At 50.5% G+C, this 23026-nt stretch overlaps 2 protein-coding genes across 3 annotated transcripts; one reads left to right on the top strand and one right to left on the bottom strand.

The window, feature by feature from the left end:
* Positions 1 to 4361: 4361 nt before the first annotated feature.
* Positions 4362 to 10692, bottom strand: rpp21 (ribonuclease P subunit p21). The gene is made up of 6 exons (XM_080191804.1): positions 10600 to 10692; positions 9255 to 9332; positions 8465 to 8565; positions 8009 to 8091; positions 7399 to 7551; positions 4362 to 4491 (listed from the first exon to the last, which is right to left on the bottom strand). The coding sequence occupies exons 2-6, from the start codon at positions 9306 to 9308 to the stop codon at positions 4439 to 4441; spliced, it is 444 nt and encodes a 147-aa protein (XP_080047930.1). The 5' UTR covers positions 9309 to 9332; positions 10600 to 10692; the 3' UTR covers positions 4362 to 4438.
* Positions 10693 to 10904: 212 nt separating this feature from the next.
* On the top strand, positions 10905 to 18479 carry ercc1 (excision repair cross-complementation group 1). Of its 2 annotated transcripts, none has more exons than XM_080191802.1 (10): positions 10905 to 11006; positions 13022 to 13101; positions 13226 to 13414; positions 13555 to 13658; positions 14721 to 14820; positions 15167 to 15243; positions 15974 to 16073; positions 16531 to 16602; positions 17791 to 17859; positions 18124 to 18252. In XM_080191802.1, the coding sequence occupies exons 2-10, from the start codon at positions 13024 to 13026 to the stop codon at positions 18190 to 18192; spliced, it is 858 nt and encodes a 285-aa protein (XP_080047928.1). In that variant the 5' UTR covers positions 10905 to 11006; positions 13022 to 13023; the 3' UTR covers positions 18193 to 18252. The 2 variants fall into 2 exon arrangements, with proteins under 2 accessions (XP_080047928.1, XP_080047927.1); XM_080191801.1 differs by lacking the exon at positions 10905 to 11006 and adding an exon at positions 11066 to 11175 and having other exon boundaries at positions 18124 to 18479.
* The last annotated feature ends 4547 nt before the right edge of the window (positions 18480 to 23026 follow it).

The raw sequence follows: 23026 nt of genomic DNA, 5'->3' as shown, positions 1-23026 counted from the left end.
ACAGTGTAGAGGGAGCTTTACTCTGTATCTAACCCCGTGCTGTACCTGTCCTGGGAGTGTTTGATGGGGACAGTGTAGAGGGAGCTTTACTCTGTATCTAACCCCGTGCTGTCCCTGTCCTGGGAGTGTTTGATGGGGGACAGTGTAGAGGGAGCTTTACTCTGTATCTAACCCTGTGCCGTACGTGGGTTTCCTCCGGGTGCTCTGGTTTCCTCCCACACTCTGAAAGACGTGCTGGTTAGGATGCATTGACCCAAACAGGCGCTGGGGTGTGGCGACTAGGGGATTAACTTCATTGCAGTAAGCCTGCTTGTGTCGAACAAATAAAACTTGAACTGCCTCTGTCCTTTCTCTCCCACTCCCTTCCCTCATTCTTACTCTCCCTCACAGTGCCGACAGAACATGTTGACATTTTCTCCATGTTTACATCAATCAACATTGATATGCTGATTCAGGGTGAGATGAACTGAGCGAGCTGGCTACAGCTACAACCTGAATGAGTCACCCCAGCAGGAACAGGCATTCTGGTTTTAACCCAGCTGTTCAGAGAACACCATCAAAACACACTGCAGAGATCGTACCCAACCCCGTGCTGTCCCTGTCCTGGGAGTGTTTGATGGGGGACAGTGTAGAGGGAGCTTTACTCTGTATCTAACCCCGTGCTGTACCTGTCCTGGGAGTGTTTGATGGGGGACAGTGTAAAGGGAGCTTTACTCTGTATCTAACCCCGTGCTGTACCTGTCCTGGGAGTGTTTGATGGGGGACAGTGTAGAGGGAGCTTTACTCTGTATCTAACCCTGTGCTGTACCTGTCCTGGGAGTGTTTGATGGGGGACAGTGTAAAGGGAGCTTTACTCTGTATCTAACCCCGTGCTGTCCCTGTCCTGGGAGTGTTTGATGGGGTGTAAAGGGAGCTTAACTCTGTATCTAACTCCGTGCTGTACCTGTCCTGGGAGTGTTTGATGGGGGACAGTGTAAAGGGAGCTTTACTCTGTATCGAACCCCGTGCTGTACCTGTCCTGGGAGTGTTTGATGGGGGACAGTGTAGAGGGAGCTTTACTCTGTATCTAACCCCGTGCTGTACCTGTCCTGGGAGTGTTTGATGGGGGACAGTGTAGATGGAGCTTTACTCTGTATCTAACCCTGTGCTGTATCTGTCCTGGGAGTGTTTGATGGGGGACAGTGTAGAGGGAGCTTTACTCTGTATCTAACCCCGTGCTGTACCTGTCCTGGGAGTGTTTGATGGGGGACAGTGTAAAGGGAGCTTTACTCTGTATCTAACCCCGTGTTGATGTTACCACTATCTATCTCTAACACTTGGAGATTTGTCGATCTAAATTTGGCAGCAAGGAGTGGGAGTTGGGGATCCACCTGGGTGTAACAGAGGCACGACCAGTTGTTCTGAATGTTGTTCATCTTGTTCCTAGGAAACTTGTTTATTTTGCATAACAACCTACTGTATAAACGTCCTGCTGGTTCTCCTGTGATTGCACTGTGTCACACTGCTATCCCCTTATCAATGGATTTCTCCGACACAAGGCACCAATCAGACCAATGTGAAAAATAGTGTCAGACATGAGCTCCATAATCCACACTCCCCCCGGTGCCAGTACTGAGGGAGTGCTGCACTGTCGGGGGTAGATGTATATACTCTCGGATTTGAGCTCCATAATCCACACTCCCCCCGGGTGCCAGTACTGAGGGAGTGCTGCACTGTCGGGGGTAGATGTATATACTCTAGGATTTGAGCTCCATAATCCAGGCTGACACTCCCCCTGGTGCCAGTACTGAGAGAGTACGGCACTGTCGGGGGTAGATGTATATACGCTAGGATTTGAGCTCCATAATCCAGGTTGATACTCCCCCTGGTGCTGCTACTGAACAACTGCAGATGAGAGAGACAGGGAAGGACAGTAAGGGATAGAGGGAGGAATAGACATGGAGAAAGACAGAGAGAGAGCAAGAGAGAGAGAGAACAATAGACGGACAGAGACAGACAGATAATGAGACGTGGTGTAGATGGAGAGAAAGGCAGAGAGAGGGGGAGAGGTGGAAACTGAATGAGTGAGAGTGAAAAAGAAAGAGATGGAGGTGTGTAGGGAGGGATCTTGGCCACGAATAGTGGAGTGATGGGAATTGGGGGGATGCTTAAAAGACCGGAATCGGAGAAACACAGAGATCTCAGTGGGTTGTAGGAGGTTACAGAGATAGGGAGGGAGCGAGGGAGGGTTTTGGAAACGTGATATTATCAGACAGGAAGGTCAGCAACACAGGGATGGGGGTTCGAGATGGGGAACGGGAGTAAGTTCAGACAAGGGAACACCATTCTTCCTGAGTTTCTGAGCGAGACAAAACTTTTCTTCTGTATTTACAATGTCTGGGATCTCAGCCTCCCGTACAGTCCCTGCACAAATCCCGTCCCCCGGTGGAAGGATCGTTGTCTGTCTCGGATTACTGCCACAGCGCTGTAACTACTTACCTTGTCCCAGGTCACATCACACAGCCACAATCCTCACACCGCCCGGGAGATTGGGACAGAGGAAGAGGTCGGAGATCAGACTGAGAGCCACAGAACTGAGTCAGACAGCCAAGGGTGATAGATTTCCCTCACAGAACACCATCAGCGAACAAGGAGCTTTGTACAAAAAACATCAGGTTTTTCATCAAGTTCAGGTTGAGTTCAACATCTCCTGTTCTGGGTTCCGAAGTCACTGTGTAACTGTGCAGAGTCACTGTTTATTCAGCAGGGTAAGGATCACTCACTGTGTAACTGTGCAGAGTCACTGTTTATTCAGCAGGGTAAGGATCGCTCACTGTGTAACTGTACAGAGTCACTGTTTATTCAGCAGGGTAAGGATCGCTCACTGTGTAACTGTACAGAGTCACTGTTTATTCAGCAGGGTAAGGATCACTCACTGTGTAACTGTGCAGAGTCACTGTTTATTCAGCAGGGTAAGGATCGCTCACTGTGTAACTGTACAGAGTCACTGTTTATTCAGCAGGGTAAGGATCGCTCGCTGTGCAACTGTGCAGAGTCACTGTTTATTCAGCAGGGTAAGGATCGCTCGCTGTGCAACTGTACAGAGTCACTGTTTATTCAGCAGGGTAAGGATCGCTCACCGTGTAACTGTACAGAGTCACTGTTTATTCAGCAGGGTAAGGATCACTCACTGTGTAACTGTGCAGAGTCACTGTTTATTCAGCAGGGTAAGGATCACTCACCGTGTAACTGTGCAGAGTCACTGTTTATTCAGCAGGGTAAGGATCGCTCACTGTGTAACTGTACAGAGTCACTGTTTATTCAGCAGGGTAAGGATCGCTCACTGTGTAACTGTACAGAGTCACTGTTTATTCAGCAGGGTAAGGATCGCTCACCGTGTAACTGTACAGAGTCACTGTTTATTCAGCAGGGTAAGGATCACTCACCGTGTAACTGTGCAGAGTCGCTGTTTATTCAGCAGGGTAAGGATCACTCACTGTGTAACTGTGCAGAGTCACTGTTTATTCAGCAGGGTAAGGATCACTCACTGTGTAACTGTACACAGTCACTGTTTATTCAGCAGGGTAAGGATCGCTCACCGTGTAACTGTACAGAGTCACTGTTTATTCAGCAGGGTAAGGATCGCTCGCTGTGTAACTGTGCAGAGTCACTGTTTATTCAGCAGGGTAAGGATCACTCACTGTGTAACTGTGCAGAGTCACTGTTTATTCAGCAGGGTAAGGATCGCTCACCGTGTAACTGTACAGAGTCACTGTTTATTCAGCAGGGTAAGGATCGCTCACCGTGTAACTGTACAGAGTCACTGTTTATTCAGCAGGGTAAGGATCACTCACTGTGTAACTGTGCAGAGTCGCTGTTTATTCAGCAGGGTAAGGATCACTCACTGTGTAACTGTGCAGAGTCACTGTTTATTCAGCAGGGTAAGGATCACTCACTGTGTAACTGTACACAGTCACTGTTTATTCAGCAGGGTAAGGATCACTCACTGTGTAACTGCAGAGTCACTGTTTATTCAGCAGGGTAAGGATCGCTCGCTGTGTAACTGTACAGAGTCACTGTTTATTCAGCAGGGTAAGGATCACTCACTGTGTAACTGTACACAGTCACTGTTTATTCAGCAGGGTAAGGATCACTCACTGTGTAACTGCAGAGTCGCTGTTTATTCAGCAGGGTAAGGATCGCTCGCTGTGTAACTGTACAGAGTCACTGTTTATTCAGCAGGGTAAGGCTCACTCACAGTGTAACTGTACACAGTCACTGTTTATTCAGCAGGGTAAGGCTCACTCACAGTGTAACTGTACAGAGTCTCTGTTTATTCAGCAGGGTAAGGCTCACTCACAGTGTAACTGTACACAGTCACTGTTTATTCAGCAGGGTAAGGCTCACTCACAGTGTAACTGTACAGAGTCTCTGTTTATTCAGCAGGGTAAGGATACCGTCAGTGACTTTCCGAATCTTTGCGGCCATCTTCCACCCCCTCTCCCATCTGACCTGCAGATATCAAAAACACACGTGGGCTGAATTAGCACGAAGCACAAGAAGGGAATGCATATTGATGTGGCAGTGCCGAGGGAGCGCCGCACTGTCAGAGGGTCAGTGCCGAGGGAGCGCCGCACTGTCAGAGGGTCAGTGCCGAGGGAGCGCCGCACTGTCAGAGGGTCAGTGCCGAGGGAGCGCCGCACTGTCAGCGGGTCATTGCTGACGGAGTGCCGCACTGTCAGAGGGTCAGTACTGAGGGAGTGCCGCACTGTCAGAGGGTCAGTACTGAGGGAGTGCCGCACTGTCAGAGGGTCAGTACTGAGGGAGTGCCGCACTGTCAGAGGGTCAGTACTGAGGGAGTGCCGCACTGTCAGAGGGTCAGTGCTGAGGGAGTGCCGCACTGTCAGAGGGTCAGTACTGAGGGAGTGCCGCACTGTCAGAGGGTCAGTACTGACGGAGTGCCGCACTGTCAGAGGGTCAGTACTGAGGGAGTGCCGCACTGTCAATAACCTCTCCATGAATGTCAGCAAAACAAAGGAGATTCTCATCGACTTCAGGAAGTGTAAAGGAGAACATGCCCCTGTCTACATCAACGGGGATGAAGTAGAAAGGGTCGAGAGCTTCAAGTTTTTATGTGTCCAGATCACCAACAACCTGTCCTGGTCCCCCCCACGCCGACACTAAAGTTAAGAAAGCCCCACCAACACCTCTACTTTCTCAGGAGACTAAGGAAATTTGGCATGTCTGCTACGACTCTCACCAACTTTTACAGATGCCCCATAGAAATCATTCTTTCTGGTTGTATCACAGCTTGGTCTGGGCTCCTGCTCTGCCCAAGACCGCAAGGAACTACAAAAGGGTGGTGAATGTAGCCCAATCCATCACACAAACCAGCCTCCTATTCATTGACTCTGTCTACACTTCCCACTGCCTCGGGGAAAAGCAGCCGGCATAATTAAGGACCCCACACACCCCAGACATTCTCTCTTCCACCTTCTTCCATCGGGAAAAAGATACAAAAGTCTGAGGTCACGTACCGACCGACTCATAAGAACATAAGAACATAAGAAATAGGAGCAGGAGTAGGCCATCTAGCCCTTCGAGCCTGCCCCGCCATTCAATAAGATCATGGCTGATCTGTCGTGGCTCAGTTCCACTTTCCCGCCCTCTCCCCATAACCCTTAATCCCCTCTCTTATCAAAAACCCATCAACCCGCTTCTTAAAAATATTTAGTGAGGCAGCCTCCACCACCTCAACGGGCAGAGAATTCCAGAGATTCACCACCCTTTGAGTGAAGAAGTTCCTCAAATCCGTTCTAAACCGCCTCCCCTTTATCTTGAGGCTGTGCCCCCTAGACCTACTGTCTTTTTTGAGCGGGAAGAGTCTCTCCACCTCTATCCTATCCATCCCATTCATCATCTTATACGTCTCAATGAGATCTCCCCTCATTCTTCTAAACTCTAACGAGTACAAGCCTAGTTTATTCAGCCTCTCCTCATAGCTCAACCCCCTCAACTCCGGTATCAGCCTAGTAAACCTCCTCTGCACTCCCTCCAGGGCCAAAATATCCTTGCGCAGGTGCGGCGCCCAAAACTGCACACAATTTCCAGCTGCAGCCTCACCAATGCCCTATACAGCTGCAGCAAGACCTCCCTACTTTTATATTCAATCCCCCTCGCTATGAAGGCCAGCATCCCATTCGCCTTCCTGACCACCTGCTGCACCTGCAAGCTGGGTTTTTGCGACTCATGCACAAGGACCCCGAGGTCCCTCTGCACCGTCGCCTGCTGCAGTTTTTCGCCACGTAAGTAATAGTCCTTCCTACCATTCTTCCTACCAAAGTGGACCACCTCACACTTGCCAACATTAAATTCCATTTGCCATTTCCTGGCCCATTCACCCAGCCTATCTAGATCCTTCTGCAGACTCTCCACACCCTCCGCACAATTTGCCTTTCCCCCAATCTTGGTGTCATCAGCAAATTTCGACACCCTGCACTCGGTTCCCTCCTCCAGATCATCTATATAAATGGTAAATAGCTGAGGCCCCAGCACCAACCCCTGGGGCACCCCACTAGTCACCAACCGCCAATCCGAATAGCACCCATTGACCCCCACTCTCTGCCTCCTATTTGACAACCAATCCTCTATCCACGCTAACACCCTACCCCCAACTCCATGTCCCCTGACCTTCTGCAATAACCTCTTGTGAGGTGCCTTGTCAAACGCCTTCTGAAAATCCAGAAAGACCACATCCACCGGATCTCCTCTATCCACTGCCCTAGACACATCCTCATAGAACTCCAGTAAATTTGTCAGACACGACTTCCCTTTAATGAAACCGTGTTGCGTCCGCCCTATCAAGCAATTCCCTTCAAGATGCCTCGCAATTTCCTCCTTAATGACGGATTCTAACATTTTACCTACCACAGACGTTAAACTAACCGGCCTATAATTCCCCGCCTTTTGCCTGGCACCCTTCTTAAACAACGGCGTAACATTAGCCGTTTTCCAATCTTCCGGCACTTCCCCGGAATCCAGCGACGTCTGGAAAATAACCACCAAGGCATCCACTATAACCTCCGCCATTTCTTTCAGAACCCTCGGACGCATTCCATCCGGTCCTGGGGACTTGTCCACAATCAGCCCCTCCAGTCTGTCGAGCACCACCTCTCTAGTAACAGTAATGTCACTCAAGAACAGCTTCTTCCCTGCTGCTGTCAGACTTTTGAATGGACCGACCTCACATTAAGTTGATCTTTCTCTACACCCTTGCTGTGACTGTAACACTACATTCTGCACCCTCTCGTTTCCTTCTCTATGAATAGTATGCTTTGTCTGTACAGCACGCAAGAATCAATACTTTTCACTGTGTGTTAATACATTTAACAATAATAAATCAAACCAAAGAGCTCTGACCTGTCTCAGCTGGACTCAGGGCTGGATGTGGGGCTGGAGCTGGAAGTTGAGACTCTGGCCGTTCGACCCACAGGCTGTATCCTAGCCTCCTGGGGAACCGTTTCGTCAATCCACAAGACAGACACCTCACAATCGTCATCTGCTGACCCCGCTCTGCAACCGAAGATCAAAAATATCACCCACTGAGGGACCACTGCACTGTCGGGGGTAGATGTATATACTCTAGGATTTGAGCTCCATAATCCAGGCTGACACTCCCCCCGGTGCCAGTACTGAGGGAGCGCTGCACTGTCGGGGGTAGATGTATATACTCTAGGATTTGAGCTACAAAATCCAGGCTGACACTCCCCCCGGTGCCAGTACTGAGGGAGTGCTGCACTGTCGGGGGTAGATGTATATACTCTAGGATTTGAGCTCCATAATCCAGACCGACACTCCCCCTGGTGCCAGTACTGAGGGAGTGCTGCACTGTCGGGGGTAGATGTATATACTCTAGGATTTGAGATGCTCCCGTCTCTCAGTAACAGGCTCTTTCATCTCCCACAGTGAAGGGAGGACAAAGCCTGGTGCTGAGTTTAACTCTTTCCGTGCTGGCTATCTGTGAACTCACTTCTTTGCCGTACAGTCGCTGTCTGACCAGGCAGCAGGAGAGAGGAGCAGCGTTTGCAGATGGTCCGTTTGACAGAGGGGTCCCTGAAAGGCAAGAAGGAGAGGTACAGATCAGTGTGAGAGCAAATGTACCGCAACCGCCTTCCTGCTGCCTGTCTGTCGCCCCTAACGTGTCACAAGGCAACGATAGCTCGCTGAAACTCCAACAGCCTGACATACACTCTCACCACTCGCCCTCCCTCCACCTTTCCGTCTCACTCACTGCACCCCTCCCTCCCCCACACACCCACACCCCCTCCCTCCTCTATACACACCCACTCCTCCACCCACACCCCCTCCCCCCGTCCTCTCCCACACTCTGCTCTCAGTACGTAGTCTCACAATACCAGGTTAAAGTCCAACAGGTTTATTTAGTAGTACGAGCTTTTGGAGCATCGCCCCTTCATCAGACACTCACTGTCGAAGTACCAGCCTTTTGCTGATGGTACGCTGGGTGTAACAGTAAAATCTTGCAAGTTCTTCATTCTCAGGGTTCTGGGCAAGCACACAGTGAGCAGCCTGACAAGGAAACAGAGAGTGTATCAGAGTGAGAAAGAGACAGAGACCCGAACTGTGCACAGTGCTCCCAGTGTGGGTCTAACCGAGGGATACAGAGACTGGAACTGTGCACGGTGCTCCCAGTGTGGGTCTAACCGAGGGATACGGAGACTGGAACTGTGCACGGTGCTCCCAGTGTGGGTCTAACCGAGGGATACAGAGACTGGAACTGTGCATGGTGCTCCCAGTGTGGGTCTAACCAAGGGATACGGAGACTGGAACTGTGCACGGTGCTCCCAGTGTGGTCTAACCGAGGAATACAGAGACTGGAACTGTGCACGGTGCTCCCAGTGTGGGTCTAACCGAGGGATACGGAGACCGGAACTGTGCACGGTGCTCCCAGTGTGGGTCTAACCGAGGGATACAGAGACCGGAACTGTGTACGGTGCTCCCAGTGTGAGTCTAACCGAGGGATACAGAGACCGGAACTGTGTACGGTGCTCCCAGTGTGGGTCTAACCGAGGGATACGGAGACCGGAACTGTGCACGGTGCTCCCAGTGTGGGTCTAACCGAGGGATACAGAGACCGGAACTGTGTACGGTGCTCCCAGTGTGGTCTCACCGAGGGACGGGGAGACTGGGACTGTGCACGGTGCTCCCAGTGTGGTCTCACCGAGGGATGGGGAATTGGGAATAAAGGAGTCAGTTACCTGATATAGGAAGTTCAGCCTCTGAAAGGCCTCCCTGTCTTTCACTCCAGTCATTCCTGAACCAGCGAGAGAAACAATCTGAAATAAAACAACTGCACGGTCAGTATCCAGCTGATACTTCCAGAGTTCGAAATGAAGTGATCTCATTAAAACCATTCAAATTCCACGTGCAGTGGGCGAGGGGAGGGGGCTCGATGTCCAGAGGTCTTTTCTGCTTTCCCTGCTCTCCAACCACTCCCACCTCCCCTGCCACCTCCTTGCCCCCCACCTTCTCTCCCCCTCCTCACTGCACCCTCACTCCCAAAGCCAAAACTGAGTGTAAATCAGTCTCCCATCCATTGACTCTGTCTACACTTCTCGCTACCTCGGCAAAGCAGCCGGCATAATTAAGGACCCCACGCACCCCGGACATTCTCTCTTCCATCTTCTTTCTTTGGGAAAAAGATACAAAGGTCGGAGGTCACGTACCAACCAACTCAAGAACAGCTTCTTCCCTGCTGCTGTCAGACTTTTGAATGGACCTACCTCGCATTAAGTTGATCTTTCTCTACACCCTCGCTGTGACTGTAACACCATATTCTGCACCCTCTCATTTTCTTCTCTATGTCTGTCTAGCGTGCAAGAAACAATACTTTTAAACTGTAAGTTAATACATGCAACAATAATAAATCAAATCAAAATCAGAACCTGAGAGAATGTAATAAAAGGGAGAAAGGTGTCCCGAATATGAAGTTAAGGGGGGAAAGAGGCTGCCCGCTGGGGGTAGAGGGGTCAATGGCGCTGGTGAAGCCATCCCAGAGATCAGGGTTAGTTACAGAGAGTGGGTGCACGTTGGGGGGACAGACCGAGCGTATGGAGTGTCCATGGGGGGAAAGCTGTGGGATCCGGGGTACCAGGACTGGACTCAGTGTGTCCCCCGGAGGGGAGGCCAGAAATCACCGTGACAAGGGACCCGAGCGCCACAGCCAGCACTGGAAAAGGCCAAAGGTCACATCTGGGGTTAAAAGGGGGGTCAGGGGTCAAAACCAGGTCAGAAAGAGACTCAAGGTGGATCTGAAGTGAGGTCAAAGGTCACATCTGGGGTTAAAAGGGGGGGTCAGGGGTCAAAACCAGGTCAGAAAGAGGTTCAAGGTGGATCTAAAGTGAGGCCAAAGGTCACATCTGAGTTTAGAAAAGCGTCAGGGGATTTACACTGGAATTTAAAGGTCAAAAAGGCGGTTCAAGGGTCAAAGGAGGGATTTAGAGTGTTAAGGATGAGAAATGGGTTTTAAAGGGGCCAAGTAATAAAATTGGGTCAAGAGTGAAAATTGGGGTTAAAAAGAGGTTCTCTGGGGGTCAGACCCACCTTCAGTCAGTAACTATTAAAATCTGGGGTGGGGAAGGTTATAGTGGGCGGACCGCGGTCTTTTGGTTCCGAAACCCACTGTCTATTGTGAAGAGAATGGGGGACCTGATTGGGCGACGCACACTTCCGGTGTGGGTGTGGTTTTCTTGTCCGGAAGGAAAGGGAACTATTAAAGTGCCGGACACTTCCGCTGAATAAAGGTTCCCGACTTCCAGAGCGGCTGCGGCTGGGAGCTCTTCCGGCGGAGAAAGGTTCCTACACCGCCCTCGGCGGCCTTTCTCCCTCTCCCCGGGTCCTCCCACTTCTTCCCGGGTCCTCCCAGTCTCTGCCGCCGCCGCCGCTCTTGACCCGCCGCTGCCTCCTCGCGGCTCCGGGTGCGTCGCTCGGGAACGGTCCTCCGACTTCCGGTGAGTGCGGGGTGCGTCGCTCTTTCCGGTCCCCCAGCAATCGGTCAGCTCCAGGCGGGAAACAAAGGTTCCGGGTCCCGCTCTTCCCCCTTTGACATTGATTGAAGGGAGGGGGAGCGGGGGTGCAGCTAATTGGGGTTAAAGGAGCCTGAAGGAGCGGGGAGAAAGGGTAAATGGGGTCAGAATGATCCACTGAGGGAGTTTAAGGAGGGCTGTGGTGGCATTCAGTCATTGGGGTCAAAGTTGGGTCATTAGGGTTGATATTTGGACATTGGAGGCCAAGTGTGTTGTGTGGGCTCAGGTTTGGTCTTGGATGGTTCAGAGAGGGCAACTGGGCTTTTTCAAAATGGCTTGGATGCTATTTGGTCATGGGGGGGTCAAAATGGGTTATCGGGGTCAATTCTGGTCATGGTGGGGTCAGAATTGGTCGCTGAGGGGTTTTAGGAGAACTTGGTGTTTTATGTTATTTGATTTATTATTGTTACACGTATTAACATACAGTGAAAAATATCCTTTCTTGCACGCTATATAGACAAAACATACCGTTCATAGAGAAGGAAAGGAGAGGGTGCAGAATGTAGTGTTACAGTCATAGCGAGGGTGTAGAGAAAGATCAACTTAACGCGAGGTAGGTCCATTTAAGAGTCTGATGGTAGCAGGGAAGAAGCTGTTCTTGAGTCGGTTGGTGCTTGCTCTCAGAGTTTTGTATCTTTTTCCCAAAGGAAGAAGGTGGAAGAGAGAATGTCCAGGGTGCGTGGGGTCCTTAATTACGCTGGCTGCTTTTCCCAAGGCAGTGGGAAGTGTAGACAGAGTCAATGGATGGGAGACTGGTTTGCGTGATGGATTGGGCTACAGTCACGACCTTTTGTAATTCCTTACAGTCTTGGGCAGAGCAGGAGCCCAGACCAAGCTGTGATACAACCAGAAAGAATGCTTTCTAATAGTCACTGCGGGTTAGATTTGGGTTGATATTTTGTTATTTGGGGTCAAATGTGTTCATGGGGGAGTCGGGGGTGCTTCAATGTGAGTTACTGGGGGTTTTCAGAAGACTCGGGGATGATATTTTAGTCAGGATGATCATGTTGGGTTCATCATGGATTAAGAAGGGATCGTGAGCAGCTGCGGTAGAGGTCAGGGACTGCGGGGGAGTCACTGAGAGGTCGGCATTCATTCTGCAGGGTCAGACTGTGTGACTGTGGGTCAGACGTGGTTCTAACAAGGGACTGATGGTGGAACCTGGTCATTAAGGGGGCAGGTGTGGTCAGACAGGGTCAGGTTTGGTCTCAGCAGGTGGCAGAGTGGATAGTGGACAAGGCTCTACTGGAATTGTGGGTGAGATTTGCTTAGGAAGGGGGCGGAGGTGTGAAAGTGGATTGCTGAGGGGGGCAAAGTGGATGGTTGGCGGGGTTAAATTATTATTCCAGGGTTGAAATATCCCTCTGGGGAGGGCGTCAAAATGTGGCATTGTGGCTTCAGTGGGGGCTTGTGGGAGATCCGATATGTGAGAGAGAGGCCAGAATAGTGCAAAGTGCCTCACCAACAGGTCAACAGGGGTTACGGGGAGGTCGAAGTGCATTCTGAAAGGGTCAAAGTGCATGATTAAGATTTGGGGGAGGTGGTGACATGAACCCTGGATAATGGCGGAGAGAATGGCAGCACGGGTTAGCACTGCTGCCTCAGCGCCGGGGACCCGGGTTCGATTCCCGGCTCGGGTCACTGTCTGTGTGGAGTTTGCACATTCTCCCCGTGTCTGCATGGGTTTCCTCCGGGTGCTCCGGTTTCCTCCCGCAGTCCAAAGATGTGCGGGTTAGGCGGATTGGCCGTGCTAAATTGTCCCTTAGTGTCAGGGGGATTAGCGGGGTAAATATGTGGGGTTATGGGGGTAGGGCCTGGGTGGGATTGTGGTTGGTGCAGACTCAATGGGCCAAATGGCCTCCTCCTGCACTGCGGGGATGCTGGGAAGTGGTTGGAAAAGACCCAGCGAGAATTTCCTCTCACTCTCTCTTTCTCTTTAGAAATGGGTGACGCTCAGGGCCCCCCCAAGAAATTTACCATCCCACCCCTGGAGGAGGTGTACAACAGCGAGCCCACGCAGGTGAGCATTCGATCCTCACGGAAACAGCGCAGCCTCCTGCAGTCGACTAGCCCTCCTCTGGATCAATAACCGTTTCCCTTTCTCTCCCCCCCCCCCCACCCCCCCCCCCCCCCCCCAACAACAGATCCGACCTCTCTTCAAGCCCAAAGCGACTGCCAGTGGTGATGGACTCGGACCCCCGGCGAGAGGCCAAGAGGAGGCTCCTGGATTGGTCGCTGCGGCCCAGGCGGAAGATGGAGCCTCAGGTGTTCCCGTCCCGGTCGCTAAGAAGGCCGTCACGAAGCAGAACGCCATCGTGGTGAGCCCGAGACAGGTGAGGCTGATTGTCGGGGGGAGCGGGCAATGAGGGAGGGGCTGAATGGCCTCCTCCTGTTCCTGTGTAACAGGCTCGAGGGGCTGAATGGCCTCCTGTTCCTTTCTTTGACTCTCTCTCTCTCTCTCCCCCTCGCACAGAGAGGAAATCCAATCCTGAAGTTTATCCGGAATGTTCCCTGGGAATTTGGAGAGGTGGTTCCGGATTACGTGCTGGGACAGACGTCCTGCGCTCTCTATCTGAGGTGAGATGAGGGGATGTGAGGTCTGGGACAGAGGGATGGTCCCCGAACTTCCCGTCTCTCCACAAAACAGAACCACAGAGCCTGAGACACAAACAGATCACACTGCTACTCAACACTGCTCTCTGTGCACTTCTCTCTGTCTCTCTGTGTGTGTGTGTGTGTGTCTCTCGATCTCTTTCTCTGTCTTTCTTGCCCTCTCTCCGTGTGTGTGTGTGTGTGTGTCTCACACTCTCTCTCTGTGTGCGTCTCTCTCTCTCCCTCTGTGTGTGTGTGTGTGTCTCTTGCCCTCTGTCTGTACTCACTCTATGATGGAGCATTCCACTCGGGCATGAACCCACACATCTTTGAACTGTGGGAGAAAACCCACGCAGACACGGGGAGAATGTGCAGACTCCACACAGACAGGGACCCAGCCGGGAATCGAACCCTGACGCTGTGAGGCAGCAGTGCTGACCGCCGTGCCGAGCACTCTGTGGACCTTTGTGGTCATCCGTGTTTTAGGAAGGGGGTCATGACCTTGGAGACGGGGGAGCAAAGGAGATTTACCCGAATGTTCCCCCTGCAGTGTAGGGACCAGGGTCTTCAGCTCACATGGAGAGAGACTGGGGGCAGGGGTCATTCTCCTTCGAGCGGAGAAGGTTCAGGGGGAGATTGAATTGAGTCGTTCCAAATCGGGGAAGGGGGTTTGTGATAAGGAGAAACTGTTCCCAGCGACAGGAGGGTTGGGGACCAGAGGGGGACACAGATTGAAGGCGATCGGGAAAAGAACCAGAGGGGGTGAGGAGGGGGGGAGATGAGGGAATGTTTATTGTGAACACAGCGAGTTGTTGTGATCTGGAAGGCACTGCCTGAAAGGACGGTGGAAGCTGATTCAACAGGAACTTTCCAAAGGGGCAACTGGAGAAATACTCGATAGGGAAAGATTTACAGAGAGAAGGAAGGGGGGAGGAGAGGGGGGATTGAGGGGATCACAGGGCCAGCAGGGGAAATGAGGGGCTGAATGGCCTCCTGTTGTTAATAGATAGTGTGACTCACACAGTCTCTCTCTCTCTCTCTCCGCAGCCTCCGCTATCACTGCCTGAACCATGACTATATTCACCGACGCCTGAAAGATTTGGGCCAATCCTACAGTCTGCGAGTGTTACTGGTCCATGTGGATGTGGTGAGGGGCAGTGATCAGTAAACCAGTCTGCACAAGGCGGTGGGGGGGGGGAGAGGAGGGTCGGAAAGAGGAGAGGGACGGTGTTGAAGCAATCGGAGTCCTGGATAGTCTTCAGCTCTACACCCTGTGAGCCTGGCTTCCAGAGGGAGGGACAGGGACACAGCGGATCAGAGCTAATACTTCCCAACTGTGTGTGTGTGTGAGAGAGAGAGAATGTGTGTGTGTGTGTGAGAGCCTTTGTCAGTTCCCAGAGTGTGTGCGCGTGTGAGAGCCCCAATGGTGATTGTCAGTTCACAGACTAATGACAATAAAAAAAATCCAAATAAACCATTGAATTCCTTTTCAGAAAGATCCACATCAAGATCTCAAAGACCTGGCGAAAATTAGCCTTCTGGCAGACTGCACAATGATCCTGGCATGGAGGTACCGCACGTGGTTAGATACAGAGTAAAGCTCCCTCTACACTGTCCCCCATCAAACACTCCCAGGACAGGTACCGCACGGGGTTAGATACAGAGTAAAGCTCCCTCTACACTGTCCCCCCATCAAACACTCCCAGGACAGGTACCGCACGGGGTTAGATACAGAGTAAAGCTCCCTCTACACTGTCCCCCCATCAAACACTCCCAGGACAGGTACCGCACGGGGTTAGATACAGAGTAAAGCTCCCTCTACACTGTCCCCCCATCAAACACTCCCAGGACAGGTACCGCACGGGGTTAGATACAGAGTAAAGCTCCCTCTACACTGTCCCCCCATCAAACACTCCCCGGACAGGTACAGCATGGGGTTAGATACAGAGTAAAGCTCCCTCTACACTGTCCCCCCATCAAACACTCCCAGGACAGGGACAGCACGGGGTTAGATACAGAGTAAAGCTCCCTCTACACTGTCCCCCCATCAAACACTCCCAGGACAAGTACAGCACGGGGTTAGATACAGAGTAAAGCTCCCTCTACACTGTCCCCCATCAAACACTCCCAGGACAGGTACAGCACGGGGTTAGATACAGAGTAAAGCTCCCTCTACACTGTCCCCATCAAATACTCCCAGGACAGGTACAGCACGGGGTTAGATACAGAGTAAAGCTCCCTCTACACTGTCCCCATCTTGGGTCTCAGTAACTCTGTAATCTTGTTTGTATTGTTTGCAGTGTAGAGGAGGCTGGTCGGTATCTGGAGACATACAAGGCCTTCGAGAATAAACCATCGGATATTCTGAAAGAGAAATTGGACACTGACTATCTCTCCAGGGTGAGTTTCAACACTTGGCTAAATTCCAGTGATACGGAGACCGGAACTGTGCACGGTGCTCCCAGTGAGGGTCTACCCGAGGGATACGGAGACTGGAATTGTGCACAGTGCTCCCAGTGAGGGTGTACCCAAGGGATACAGAGACTGGAACTGTGTACGGTGCTCCCAGTGTGGGTCTAACCGAGGGATACGGAGACTGGAACTGTGCACGGTGCTCCCAGTGTGGGTCTAACCGAGGGATACGGAGACTGGAACTGTGCACGGTGCTCCCAGTGTGGGTCTAACCGAGGGATACGGAGACTGGAACTGTGCACGGTGCTCCCAGTGTGGGTCTAACCGAGGGATACGGAGACTGGAACTGTGCACGGTGCTCCCAGTGTGGGTCTAACCAATCTGATACAAATTCTGACCTTACACTTCTCTCTCCCTCTCTCTCTCTCTCTCTCTCTCTCTCCAGGTAACAGACTGCCTGACTACTGTGAAATCGGTGAACAAGACTGACTCCTTGACGCTTATTGGCACATTCAAGGTGAGTTCTCTCTTGCCTCGGGTGTCTCCCCCCGCCACGATCACCTCCCACATCTCTGAGACCCTCTCCTCAGACTGCGGTTTTCATTCATTCTCTCACAGGAGGTGGGTGTCCCTGGCCAGTCTCAGCATTTATTACCCATCCCTAATTGCCCCTCGAGAAGATGATAGGTGTGTCGCCGTCTTGAACCTGCTGCAGTCCCGTGTGGTGTAGGTACACCCACAGTGCTGTTAGGGAGGGAGTTCCAGGATTGTTATTGGACATCAGTCAGTCCCGTGTGGTGTAGGTACACCCACAGTGCTGTTAGGGAAGGAATTCCAGGATTGTTATTGGACATCAGTCAGTCCCGTGTGGTGTAGGTACACCCACAGCGCTGTTAGGGAAGGAATTCCAGGATTGTTATTGGACATCAGTCAGTCCCGTGTGGTGTAGGTACACCCACGGTGCTGTTAGGGAGGGAGTTCCAGGATTTTGACCCAGTGACAGTGAAGGAACGGCCGACATATTTCTGAGTCAGGATGGTGTGTGTGGGGCTCGGAGGGGGAACTTGCAGGTGGTGGTGTTCCCCATGTGTCTGCTGCCCGTGTCCTTCTAGGTGGTAGAGGTGGCGGGTTTGGAAGGTGCTGTGAAAGGATCCTTGGTGAGTCACTGCAGTGCATCTTGTAGATGGTACACACGGCTGCCTCTGTGTGTCGGTGGTGGAGGGAGTGAATGTTGAAGGTGGGGGTTAGTGTGTCGATCGAGCGGGGGCTGCTTTGTCCTGGATGGTGTCGAGCTTCTCGAGTGTTGTTGGGAGCCGCACTCATCCAGGCAAGTGGAGAGTATCCCATCACACTCCTGACTTGTGTCCTTGTAGATGGTGGACAGGCTTTGGGGGGAGTCAGGAGGTGAGTTACTCTCCGCAGGATTCCCAGTCTCTGACCTGCTCTGGGAGCCACAGTATTTATACGGCTGGGTCTGGTTCAGTGTCTGGTCAATGGTAACCCCCAGGATGTTGACAGTGGGGGTTTCAGCGATGGTAATACCATTGAATGTCAAGGGGGAGATGGTTCGATCCTCTCCTGTTGGAGATGGTCATTGCCTGGCGTGAATATCACAAACTCCCGCTGTGTCTCTGGGACTCTGAGGCACGTCCCATCATTGTGAGGATGTTCTCTGACCTGTTGACTGTTCTGTCTCCTCTTGCAGTCGCTGAAGGATGTGGTGGAAGCTTCGAGGGAGGAACTCTCTCTGTGTCCCGGTCTGGGACCGCAGAAGGTGGGTGAAGGCGACTGTTTGTTCTCGAGTGGGCCGGGGGGGCAGAAAGGGCCTCGTTGGCTGGAGGGACAGGGAGAGGAAAGCAGAGATGGGGGGGGTTCGGGGAGGCACGGAGTGAGAGTCGCGGAGGGGAGGGTGCGAGATGTCAAGCAGGAGGAGGGAGAGTGGGCTGGGGTTGAGTGTACGTGCGTGCGTGGGAATCATATCTCCCTGTACCAATCCCCAGCTGTGACCCTCACCCCGTGTGTTCTTTCCTCCCCACAGGCCCGGAGATTGTTTGACGTTTTCCAAGAACCTTTCCTGCGAGCTCCAAGACCGAATCCCGGCACCTGACCCCTTCCCGATCCCACCCACCCCGTCTCCTGAAATTCCAGGCGGCGAGTGAAGAGGAACGCCAACCGGGGCTGACCGCGGCACATTGCTTGGTGCTGGAAATCCTCCAGGGATTGGGTCAGATCCGCGATTCCCCGCCTCGTCCTCAATAAAACTCCGTCGGAAGGGAAATGGATACGCATCATTGTTTATTTTTCTCCCCTTGACCTACATAAGAACATAAGAAATAGGAGCAGGAGTAGGCCATCTAGCCCTTCGAGCCTGCCCCGCCATTCAATAAGATCATGGCTGATCTGTTGTGGCTCAGTTCCACTTTCCCGCCCTCTCCCCATAACCCTTAATCCCCTCTCTTATCAAAAACCCATCAACCCGCGTCTTAAAAATATTTAGCGAGGCAGCCTCCACCACTTCAACGGGCAGAGAATTCCAGAGATTCACCACCCTTTGAGTGAAGAAGTTCCTCCTCAACTCCGTTCTAAACCACCCCCCCCTTTATCTTGAGGCTGTGCCCCCTAGTCCTACTGTCCTTTCTGAGCGGGAAGAGTCTCTCCACCTCTATCCTATCCATCCCATTCATCATTTTATACGTCTCAATGAGATCTCCCCTCATTCTTCTAAACTCTAACGAGTACAAGCCTAGTTTATTCAGCCTCTCCTCATAGCTCAACCCCCTCAACTCCGGTATCAGCCTAGTAAACCTCCTCTGCACTCCCTCCAAGGCCAAAATATCCTTGCGCCCAAAACTGCACACAGTACTCCAGCTGCGGCCTCACCAATGCCCTATACAGCCGCAGCAAGACCTCCCTACTTTTATATTCAATCCCCCTCGCTATGAAGGCCAGCATCCCATTCGCCTTCCTGACCACCTGCTGCACCTGCAAGCTGGGTTTTTGCGACTCATGCACAAGGACCCCGAGGTCCCTCTGCACCGTCGCCTGCTGCAGTTTTTCGCCACGTAAGTAATAGTCCTTCCTACCATTCTTCCTACCAAAGTGGACCACCTCACACTTGCCAACATTAAATTCCATTTGCCATTTCCTGGCCCATTCGCCCAGCCTATCTAGATCCTTCTGCAGACTCTCCACACCCTCCGCACAATTTGCCTTTCCCCCAATCTTGGTGTCATCAGCAAATTTCGACACCCTACACTCGGTTCCCTCCTCCAGATCATCTATATAAATGGTAAATAGCTGAGGCCCCAGCACCGACCCCTGGGGCACCCCACTAGTCACCAACCGCCAATCCGAATAGCACCCATTGACCCCCACTCTCTGCCTCCTATTTGACAGCCAACCCTCTATCCACGCTAACACCCTACCCCCAACTCCATGTCCCCTGACCTTCTGCAATAACCTCTTGTGAGGTACTTTGTCAAACGCCTTCTGAAAATCAAGACAACATCCACCGGCTCTCCTCTATCCACTTCCCTAGACACATCCTCATAGAACTCCAGTAAATTTGTCAGACACGATCCACTGGCATTGCTCCCGGATGGAGAGGGCTTGAGGAGGGGGTGGCAGCGCGGGGGGCAGGGGCGGGATGGCAGCCGGGTCCTCTGGCAGGCGGGCGGTTCGTGGACTTGAGGGCGTTTCGCCTTCATTGCTGAGACGCGGTGGGGGAGGAGCAGTCGCGTTCTGGGGTCGGTGACAGGAAGTGAGGCGCACCAACAGGACCTGCCTGGCCACCCGTGGGACCCCGGTGCTCTGTAGGACCCCGCTGGTCTGCAGACAAACCCCCCCCGAGTGTGACATGGAAACTCAGGTCAAGGGTAGGCCCTTCGAGCCTGCTGCACCCTTCAGTATGATCATGGCTAATCCTCTATCTGAGTGTCATCTGCCGCTGAAGCCATTAAAATATAAAAATTGAAATCTAACACGTGATCTATCTCGTTATTGAACATTTTTAGTGACTCGGCCTCTCCAGCGTCAGGGACCCAGGTTCGATTCCCGGCTTGGGTCACTGTCTATGTGGAGTCTGCACATTCTCCCAGTGTCTGCGTGGGTTTCCTCTGGGTGCTCCTGTTTCCTCCCACAGTCCGAAGATATGTCGGTTACATTGATTGGCCGTGCTAAATTATCCTTACATGGTGGCACAGTGGTTAGCACTGCTGCCTCACAGCTCCAGGGACCTGGGTTCGATTCCCGGCTCAGGTCACTGTCTGTGTGGAGAACGTAATAAGAACATAAGTTTATGTTCATTCTTATGCACATTCTCCCCGTGTCTGCGTGGGTTTCCTCCAGGTGCCCCTGTTTCCTCCCACTGTCCAAAGGTCTGTGGGTTATGTTGATTGGCCGTGCTCAATTATCCTTACGTGGCAGCACAGTGGTTAGCACTGCTGCCTCACAGCTCATGGGACCCAGGTTCAGTTCTCAGATTGGGTCACTGTGTGGAGTTTGTATGTTCTCCCTGTGTCTGTGTGGGGTTCCTCCAGTTTCTTCCCACAGTCCGAAGATCTGTGGGTTAGATTGACTGGACATAATAAATTGTCCCTTTATTATGCCTGGGTGAGAGTGAGAGAGAGATTTAAAATATTTCTGGTGATTTGTAATCACTGAATATTCCAGTTTTTAGGTATTCATATTTTAACATGTTTAATTTGAAGTAAATCTGACAATTGCAATTATAGATATTTAGGATTAAGATACTTGAGATTAATTCCTGATTATTCTAGTTTGTTGCTTTTAAGGCATTTAAGTGAGGTAAATCCCTGATATTTGCAATTATAGATATTTAGGATTAAGATATTTCAGTTGAGCTTAATCCCTGTTCATTCCAGTCAGTAGATATTTTAAGATATTTCATTGAGATAAGAACAAAGAGCAGTACAGGGACAGGCCCGCCAGCCTGCACTGACCACGCTGCCTAAATTAAAACCTTATGCACTCACGGATTCCATACCCTTCCATTCCCATCCTATTCGGGTATGTGTTTAATTGCCTTAAATGCTGCTATAGTACCCGTTCCCACCGCCTCCCCGGGCAGTGGGTTCCAGACACTCACCGCCCTCTCACATCTCCTCTAAACCCTTCTCCTCACACCTTAAACCTGTGTCCCTAAATAATTGATAATTGCAATTATAAATATTTAGAGTGAAGATATTTGGGTTGCTGTTACTCCCTGATCATTGCAGTTTGTAGATATTTATATTTTGAGATGTCTAATTGCGATAAATCCCAGATAATTCAATATTTGGATTGTTTAGGGACAATTTTGTCTGCAAATTAATCCCTGATTACAGCAGGTGGTCAATATTTAAACTTTAAAAGGTTTCACTGATATTAATCCCTGATTTTTGCAGATTTTAGATTGAAATTGAGTTTTATTTCCACCTTTCTGTTGGAATGTGGTGATTTTCTGGGGGGACTGTCTGAGCGGGGGTTAGGTTTCCCCGCCGGACGCTTGGCAAAGGGCGGACCCCTCCGCAGCGGCTGGCGGGTCCGTCCCTCTTTGGCCTCCCCCCTCCCCAGTGACTTCCGGTCGCCGAGCGCCACCGGAAGTGTCTTTGTGTGGCGGGGGAGGGGGCGGGGCCGGGCTGGGGTCAGGGGTCAGGCTCTGACCGGAAGTGGCTCCCAGGCCCTTGGCAGAGGCAGACACAGGGAGGGGAGGCAGCTGCAGCAACACACAAAAGGTAAATCAATCCTTCCAAACTCACCCCCACAGCCAGGGAGGGGGGGATAGTCCCCCCAACAGCCCAACCCTGCAATGCAACCTGTGGGGGGGTCAGGCTGGAGGGGTGGGGGGAACCTGCAGGAATTAAAATAAACCCAAATAGGTCAAAATATCCCCATCTGCAAAGGTGTAAAGCAGGTAAACAGTGGGAATAACCTCCCAGAATCTCAACTTCTGCAAAGGTATCAACTGCAATAATCAGGCAATTAAATACTTTAAATATCTATCATTGCAAAAACCCTGAATGAATCTTAATTATTGAGATATAAATATCATTGCAAAAACCCTGAACTAATATTAATTACTGAGATATAAATATCTGTAAATATATAAACTGCATTAATTCCCATTTAATCATTAAATAGCTAATTGCAAAAATCAGGAATTAATCCCCATTTAAATATTTTAAATACCCATATTGCAAAAACCCTGAACTAATATTAATTATTGAGCTATAAATATCTGTAAATATATAAACTGCATTAATTCCCATTTAATCATTAAATAGCTAATTGCAAAAATCAGGAATTAATCCCCATTTAAATATTTTAAATACCCATATTGCAAAAACCCTGAACTAATATTAATTATTGAGCTATAAATATCTGCAAATATATAAACTGCATTAATTCCCATTTAGTCATTAAATAGCTAATTGCAAAAATCAGGAATTAATCCCCATTTAAATATTTTAAATACCCATATTGCAAAAACCCTGAACTAATATTAATTATTGAGCTATAAATATCTGCAAATATATAAACTGCATTAATTCCCATTTAGTCATTAAATAGCTAATTGCAAAAATCAGGAATTAATCCCCATTTAAATATTTTAAATACCCATATTGCAAAAACCCTGAACTGATATTAATTATTGAGATATAAATATCTGCAAATATATAAACTGTGTTAATTCTTATTTAAATATTAAATATCTATTATTGTATCAGTCAGGAATCTGAATTATTACACTCTCAACATCTGCAAAGATATAAAGTGCAAAAAAATCAGGCCAGTAAATACTTTAAAATCTGTAATTGCAAATGATCAGGAATGAATCGGAATCATTAAAACAGAAATATCTATAATTGCAAAAAATTTGAATTCATCTTAATTGATATAATATCTGCAAATATATAAACTGCATTAATTCCCATTTAATT

The sequence above is a fragment of the Carcharhinus amblyrhynchos genome, chromosome 7 (assembly GCF_965287045.1).
Source record: "Carcharhinus amblyrhynchos chromosome 7, sCarAmb.v2.hapA, whole genome shotgun sequence".
NCBI classification, from domain to species: domain Eukaryota; kingdom Metazoa; phylum Chordata; class Chondrichthyes; order Carcharhiniformes; family Carcharhinidae; genus Carcharhinus; species Carcharhinus amblyrhynchos.
Note: the sequence above shows the minus strand (reverse complement) of the source record. Positions and strands in the feature narration are given on the sequence as shown.

Coding starts and splice junctions, on each gene's coding strand:
- rpp21 (XM_080191804.1), bottom strand. CDS start 9,308: ATGACTGGAGTGAAAGACAGGGAGGCCTTTCAGAGGCTGAACTTCCTA. Junction 8,566..9,254: donor GGCTGAACTTCCTATATCAG/GTAACTGACTCC, acceptor TTTCCTTGTCAG/GCTGCTCACTGTGTGCTTGC. Junction 7,552..8,008: donor AGCGACTGTACGGCAAAGAA/GTGAGTTCACAG, acceptor CTTCGGTTGCAG/AGCGGGGTCAGCAGATGACG.
- ercc1 (XM_080191801.1), top strand. CDS start 13,024: ATGGGTGACGCTCAGGGCCCCCCCAAGAAATTTACCATCCCACCCCTG. Junction 13,102..13,225: donor ACAACAGCGAGCCCACGCAG/GTGAGCATTCGA, acceptor CCCCAACAACAG/ATCCGACCTCTCTTCAAGCC. Junction 15,244..15,973: donor ACAATGATCCTGGCATGGAG/GTACCGCACGTG, acceptor TATTGTTTGCAG/TGTAGAGGAGGCTGGTCGGT.